The sequence below is a fragment of the Chrysochloris asiatica genome, unplaced genomic scaffold (assembly GCF_000296735.1).
Source record: "Chrysochloris asiatica unplaced genomic scaffold, ChrAsi1.0 scaffold00030, whole genome shotgun sequence".
NCBI lineage: Eukaryota > Metazoa > Chordata > Mammalia > Afrosoricida > Chrysochloridae > Chrysochloris > Chrysochloris asiatica.
This window is the reverse complement of record NW_006408548.1, coordinates 2,664,832-2,671,771: the sequence shown is the minus strand read 5'-3', so window position 1 is coordinate 2,671,771 and position 6,940 is coordinate 2,664,832. Positions and strand designations below refer to the sequence as shown.

Here is a 6,940-nt window from a genome sequence, read left to right as displayed (position 1 = left end):
TTCTTGCTTCTGCCACAAATTCCCCCAACTGTAAGACTTCCAACCTTCTAAGTATTCCTTTAAATGTGGTTCAGAGTTCTGGGACCATCCCCTAAGCCTGCTTGGTCGGGTATTCTGTGTTGTTGCTGGCGGAGCTCTTTATTGCACTTCCACCGGATCCACCATCTTGTTTGTTCTCCCTCCATTATATTTTGATTCCGTATTTCCCACAAACTTCTTGAAGCCCTCATATATGCATCTATATCTATTTCTGTGTCTATGTACCTGTATGTGTCTGTAGTATACTGCAAACTATGAGTTCTATTAATCCTTTAAATTCTAATCCAAACTTAGGCTTTATACTACCCCTTTCCTTATTTGTAATTCATGTTTTGGAAAAAGAGTCTGAATCTCAACATCCACAATACATATTCTAGGACTGGGCAAATAAATATATTGTAGGTGGGGTCCTGGTGTGGCACTGTGTGTTAATGTGCTGTACTGCAACGTTGGTTTGAACTATAAGGTCAGTGGTTCAAACACACCAGCCACTCCTCGAAAATCCTATACAGGGTCGCTATGGGTTGGAACCAACTCAATAGCACTTAACAACAACAATAGAATACTCATGGAAACCCTGGATGACACAAATGGTTAAGCCCTGAACTGTCAGCCAAAACATTGACAGAACTCACTCAGAGACACCTGAGTTAGGGGATTTGCTTCTGAAATGTTACATCCTTGAAGAAGTTCTACTCTGCACACAGGATTACCATGAGTCAGACCCAACTCAAAGGTAACTAATAGAAATAATAAGAATGCACATACAGTAGTTTCAGAAATGCTAAGAAATGCTAAATACAGCCGTGAGAAAACAAGCTTACTAGTTAAAATACAAAGATAGTGCCGCATTTCCATAGCCTCTTCACCCAGCTTCCCCTAGTGTTAGCTTCTGACATAGCCACAGTACCTTTATCAGATATAAGAAATTAATGTTGTTGCAATACTATTAGGAGTCGTGGTGTAGCACTGTAGGATCAGCACTGGACTGCAAACCACAAGGTTGACAGTTCAAACCCACCAGGTGCTCCTTGGAAACACTATACAGGGTTTCTATGAGTTGGGATAGACTCAATGACACTTAACAACAATACTATTAACTAAATTGCAGCGTTTATTTGGATTTTACCAGTTTACCAGAATAAACTTATTCTGTTTTAGAATTAGTTCTAGGATTAGTTGTCTTATCTCCTTAGTCTCCTCCAATCTGTGACGGTTTTCAGATTTTTCTTTCTAATTTTTTTTAAGGCCTTGTTGCTTTTGAGGAATACTGGTCAAATATTTCCTTAATTTGGACTTTTCTGATGGTTCTCATGATTAGATCGGGGTTATGTAGTTTTCTATTACATCCTATCAGTAGGTACATGCTATCAACATGACTTCTCACCAATGATGTTAAGCCTCGATCTTAGTCAAAGTGGTGTCTGTTAAGTTTCTATTTTTTTCCTTTCCATACTGACTGGATGGCACTTAACAACAATAACGTACTCTATTAGCTTCTTATATCTACTCTTCTTAATTCTCATTTAAATTTAATTTGATAGATATTAGTGTATATTATGTACATGATGTATTAATAGTACATACATATATAAGTAGAAATAAATTATTTAATTTAAGATTTTTCTAAAACCTTTATTTCGTCTTGTTTCATTGATCAGAATCATATGCTAACTCTGGTATTCTCTTTGGTAGTGGACAGTCCTATTTTCCTAATAACTCTAGTGCCAGCTATGGCATTAAATCCTGAAATTTTTTTTTATCAAAGAACCAATAACTTATCAATGGTTTAGGGAAGTTGTTGAACTTGGCATCTTCATTTATGGGGAAATGATCTCTGAATTTTAATTAGAAAGTTGATTGGAATAAGTGTTTAAAGAAGTGTTACATTTACTTGACTTAGAGGTTCATGCTTATATTCAAAATCATGTACAAATTTTTCCAGGTCTTTGCTGATCACCAAACAAATTTTGGCAAAATCTTGAGTATATAGCAAGGGAAGCAAAGATGACCCATAGGGTGGAGATGCCAGTATCCTCAGTGACTGAATCCAAGACTCTGTGCAGGGTTAGGACTGCCTTAGCTTTGCCTCAAAGAAAGTGGCCCCTTGCCATTGTCATAATCCTCAACATCAACCATTTGCTTCCCTTACAATGCCCAAATTGCTGTCATTAATTATAAGATGTCAGTTATGCGTTAGTGACTTTATTATTATTATTTGTTGTTGTTAGGTGCCATTGAGTCGATACCGACTCATAGTGACCTTATGCACAACAGGATGAAACACTGCCTGATCCTGAGCCAACCTCACAATTGTTGCCATGCTTGAGCCCATTGATGCTGCCACTTTGCCAATCCATCTTGCTGGGGGTCTTCCTCTTTTCCTCTGACCCTCCACTTTACATATCCTTCTCCAGCAACTGGTCCCTCTTGACAATGTGTCCTAATATGTCCTAAGTGTGAGAGACAAAGTTTGGCCATCCTGGCCTCCAAGGAGCACTCTGGCTGCACTTCTTCCAACAGAGATCTATTGATTCTTTTGGCAGCCCATGGCACTTTCAATATTCTCCTCCAACACCGTAACTCAAAAGCATCAATTCTTCTACGGTCTTCCTTATTCACTGTCCAGCTTTCGCATGCATATGAGGTTATTGAAAATACCATGGCTTGGGTCAGGTGCACCTTAGTCCTCAAGCTGACATCTTTGCTCTTCAACACTTTAAAAAGTGGCACTGTGGGCAAACACATCAGGCTGCAGAGTCTTTTGAACTTTAAGGTTGGTGGTTCAAGTTCACCAGCTGCTCCTTGGAAACCCTACCCAGGGTCTCAATGGGTTGGAATCAACTCGATGGTACTTAACAACAACTTTATTATAAAAGTTAATAATTGATTAAAATCCTAGTATCAAAAAATCCACATTTGTTTCCATTTTCCTAAGTGGGGTGGGGATGGGGAATCAGATAAATGTATCGTTTTATTTTTTTAATTTTTTGTTTTAATAGAATACATTTTCACATTAGAGATGCCCAAAGTAAGAAAATAGCAGTTTGTTACGTTTTAGTTTTATATTTGTAGGCAGATTATTTAAGGACATTTGAAGGATATGTCTCAGTTTGCAATCTATATTTTAATATATCTACAAGGAATGGAGCTTCTCTATATTCAAACATTCTCCAAGCTTTACCTCCTAAAATTCAGAAATTAATGAGACATTTCCTCATTTTAGTTTCATAGGACATGTAACCATCAACAGAAGAACATAAAAAAACAGATGAGGATGTTTCCAAAATCTTAAGACAGTTATAATATTCTGCAAAATCTTTACTTTTGAGTTAACAGACATTCCCATTGTCCATCATTCCTAGAACAAATATCGAAGAAGTATGATCGTAATATGCTGATAGTAACAAATTTAATTTCCATTAAGAGATTGATAAATTAAAAAGTACATGCTCTTACAATGTTTTGTCACACTGTGAGTCTTCTAAAAAGCTAGGAGACAATCCCATGATCTCACCAGAATATGGAAGGCAGTCTCACTATTCTGTGAATATTAATTCTTCTCAAACCTTTTCCTCCAAGATTAAATTGTGAAAATAATCAAGTGATTAGACGAGGGCTGTCTCACCAATGGACATCCGTTATTTCCTCCTTACTGATAGTTGAAAGGAGTGACAGAGCAGAGGCAGAGAGGTGGACAATCATTTCTTAAGGGACTAAGTCAAAAGTCAGAGCTTCCACAGCATGGCGCCAGCTTTGCAGATGCCTACGTCATGATAGTTGAAATAGCACAGACCAGCAAAGGTTAAAGCCGAGAGTGCCAGGAGGCCAGCCTTAGCAGCTTTCTGTGGTGCATCCTCAAGGACATAGTCAGTAACAACCTGTCTCAGGCCCCGGTGACCATGGAGAGTGAGAACTGCAGCTAGAAAGTAGTCCATCGCAGAGCAAGGATTCAAATAGGCAGCTGGGAGTAGGCCCAGAAGCAAAACACCGACAACTCTCTCACCAGTCCAATGGATAGATGCAGCCTTGGAACCAGAACAGTGGCTGGGGGACAGGTGAATGTGCTGCACTCCTGGAGTAGACCGGTCCTGGAGAAATGGTGAGGCAAGAGCAGGTCTGATCACGGGAGTTTGGAGGAACAGAGCTTGGGATCCTTGAGCACCGCAGACAACACTCTTCCTCCAGACCACCACCATGTCTAAATGTATTTCTTCTAGTTTAACTTTTGTCTTATTTTTTCCAGAAGCCTTATCTGGGGCTGTCTCACAGAGAAGTCTCCTCAGCAGTTCTGCCTTTGATGCTATTGCCTTGTTTATACAAAGGCATTGTAAACATACTGTATTCTTTTATAGTGTCCTCTTCCTTAAGACAAGCACCTCTTGGCATTCAGGGTGAGGGGAGTATATTAGATCATGTGGGAGCTGAACTGTGTTCATGGACCTGAGCAAAACCAGCTGATTCATTTGGGGACTAAACCCAGGACTGATCTCCAGTAGATCCATATGTACCCTGGAACATTTTCCCATGAGCAAAAAAACCCTGGGGATATGTTAATTCATGCCTTCTCAATCTTTATATGCTGGAAGTGGGAGTTCACTTTGGATATTGTCTAGGATGGTTTGATCATTAGCTCTTCCACTTATGAAGAGGGAGTAAAAAGTTCACTAGAATCCATTTTGATCGTTGCTTCACGACAATTTGAAGCCAGTTATGTCTTCTCAGTTAATTCACCATTTCCAGTGTTTTTAGTGTGTGTGTTTAGTTTGTTTGTTTGTTTTAAAAAAATACTGTGATTTTTGTTTTAGGCAGGGACATGATTTCTGTTTACTCTTGATCCTCCATGTCTAGCTGAGTGTCAGAGTAAAGGCACCCTTGGAAGAAATGAGGAGGTTGGAAAGGGAGGGAAAAACAGAATTTTGGGGTTAGGTTTTGGAGTGAAAAAAATTCTTTCAGCATTGAAAAATGCAAAAATGACCTTTTCTGTCCATAGCCATACAGACACATAGCTTTGGTTGGGTGTTCACACACTTTTGCCTGGTGGTTTCTGTGATGTAAATCTACTTTCTGCTCAATCAAGTCCTTTGGGGCCTGACTAGCACAACAGCTTTGTTTTCTTGGGTGGGGTAGTTTCTTGTAAGACATCAACTTTGATTTTAGTGATTAAAGCATATTTTGGCAACTTTTACAGTCAAGCATTTCCAACATGTTTTAAAATGGCTACAATATACAAGATCCAGTGTTCTACTTCTAGTGATACGTGCGGTCTTTGTCCCAAAGACTAAAGACAGTATTTTCCCTGGGCTGAGATAACTGGCATTGGACTTGAAATATTTCCCTTTTAGCACCATGTTCTGGGCAAAGGGAGACCCAACTGCATGCTGGGATTTCAGCAGGCATGTGGATCACCTTCTGCCAGGTGAGTCACTGGTTGTCTGTGTGGGGCTGGCACTGGGACAAGTGTTTAATAAGACAGCGGCAGGGTGGGGTACCAAATTAGAACAACCTCTTATCTGAACTTGGAGATCTTCAAGTTTGGGGACTCGGTTTAGGAGCGTGCCCACAACTTTATGGTGTGATAGGAATGAGAATTGAAGGGGCGAGGATCCACCCAGAACACACTGTTCCATGCCCCTCACGCACAGAGAGCTGGACAGGTGCCAGCTTGTCGAGGTTCCCAGCCAATTCCAGTAGAATCTCTGAAAAACATATTCTCGTGATTCCAGCACCACTCATTATTGCTAAACCTTCCAGACAACCACAATATAGATAACCTTTTCTGAAAAGACCTCCCTTCAAGACCTACCTAAAACAAGGAAGTTCATGATGCAGGCACAAGCCCTGTGAGGAGAGGAAATAGGAATGGTCAGGGAGTGCATTTTTATGTAGTGTAGTTCCGCAGTTGGGCACAAGCCAAATAGTACCTTCCATTTCTGAATAGCCACACTTCTCTTCTGCTATGAAGATTTTAATTTGTGACCCTACCAGGTATATGTGTGGCACTACAGGATAAACACTGGACTGGTAGCCATAGGTTCAGTGGTTCAAACCCATTGGCCATTCTCGGAAACCCTGTACAGGTTGATATGAGTTGGAAACAACTTGATGGCATACAGCAACAATGCATGATTGTGGATCAAATAGGTCACTTCCATTTCTGCTAGTTCTCCAAGGAGACTTAACATGCTATACAACCAAACACATCTTTTCTGTTTTCAAAGCTGGCTCCCCTTCCCTTCTTTCTCATTTTTTTCCCGGGATACCCTCCATTGTTTCGACTCTCAGGCTTATTATTCATTAGTTCATTCAATACATCTTTTTCTTTTTCTTTTCTTTTTTTTTTTAAGAGTTCAGCTTTTGATTGAACATGTTCCAAAAGGGATTTAGTCAAAAAGACCAAATCCCATGTTATCGTTGGACTCTTCAGATTGTTCTTTCTTTGCTTCCACTTTCTTCTCCTCAGCTGGGACAGCAGCGATGGAGGGAGCAGGTCCACCAGCCCCGACATTGCAGATGAGGCTCCCGATATTGACGTTGGCCAGGACCTTTGCGAACAAGCTGGGCAAGAAAGGCTCCACATTAACACCAGCCGCCTTGATGAGGACATTGATCTTGTCCTCCGTGACAGTCACCTCATCGTTGTGTAGAATGAGGGCGGAGTAGATGCAGGCAAGCTCGGAGATGGAAGCCATGGTGTGGGAGTGCTGGGCTGGTGGCTACCGGCCGTGCTAGTCGCCGGATGAAGTAAGGCCCAACGCCGCCTTAACTTCCTCGGAAGGAGCCAGCACCTTAGCGGCAGCTGAGTAAGAGCTCAACAAATCGTTCTTGAGTGTCTCTATGTGGTAAATACTGTACTAGGTATTATATCTCAGATAAAACTCCTCAAGGAACAACACAAACA

At 40.8% G+C, this 6,940-nt stretch overlaps 2 protein-coding genes across 3 annotated transcripts; both read right to left on the bottom strand.

Annotated features, from left to right (window-relative positions):
* Window positions 1–3,767: 3,767 nt before the first annotated feature.
* Window positions 3,768–4,238, bottom strand: LOC102814156 (succinate dehydrogenase [ubiquinone] cytochrome b small subunit, mitochondrial-like). The gene has a single exon (XM_006851585.1). It carries the CDS (start codon window positions 4,236–4,238, stop codon window positions 3,768–3,770), a length of 471 nt encoding a protein of 156 aa, XP_006851647.1.
* A 2,184-nt stretch (window positions 4,239–6,422) lies between these two features.
* Window positions 6,423–6,731, bottom strand: LOC102813517 (60S acidic ribosomal protein P1-like). Of its 2 annotated transcripts, XM_006851584.1 has the most exons (2): window positions 6,645–6,731; window positions 6,423–6,584 (listed from the first exon to the last, which is right to left on the bottom strand). In XM_006851584.1, the coding sequence occupies exons 1-2, from the start codon at window positions 6,729–6,731 to the stop codon at window positions 6,423–6,425; spliced, it is 249 nt and encodes an 82-aa protein (XP_006851646.1). The 2 variants fall into 2 exon arrangements, with proteins under 2 accessions (XP_006851646.1, XP_006851645.1); XM_006851583.1 differs by having other exon boundaries at window positions 6,423–6,731.
* Window positions 6,732–6,940: the final 209 nt, after the last annotated feature.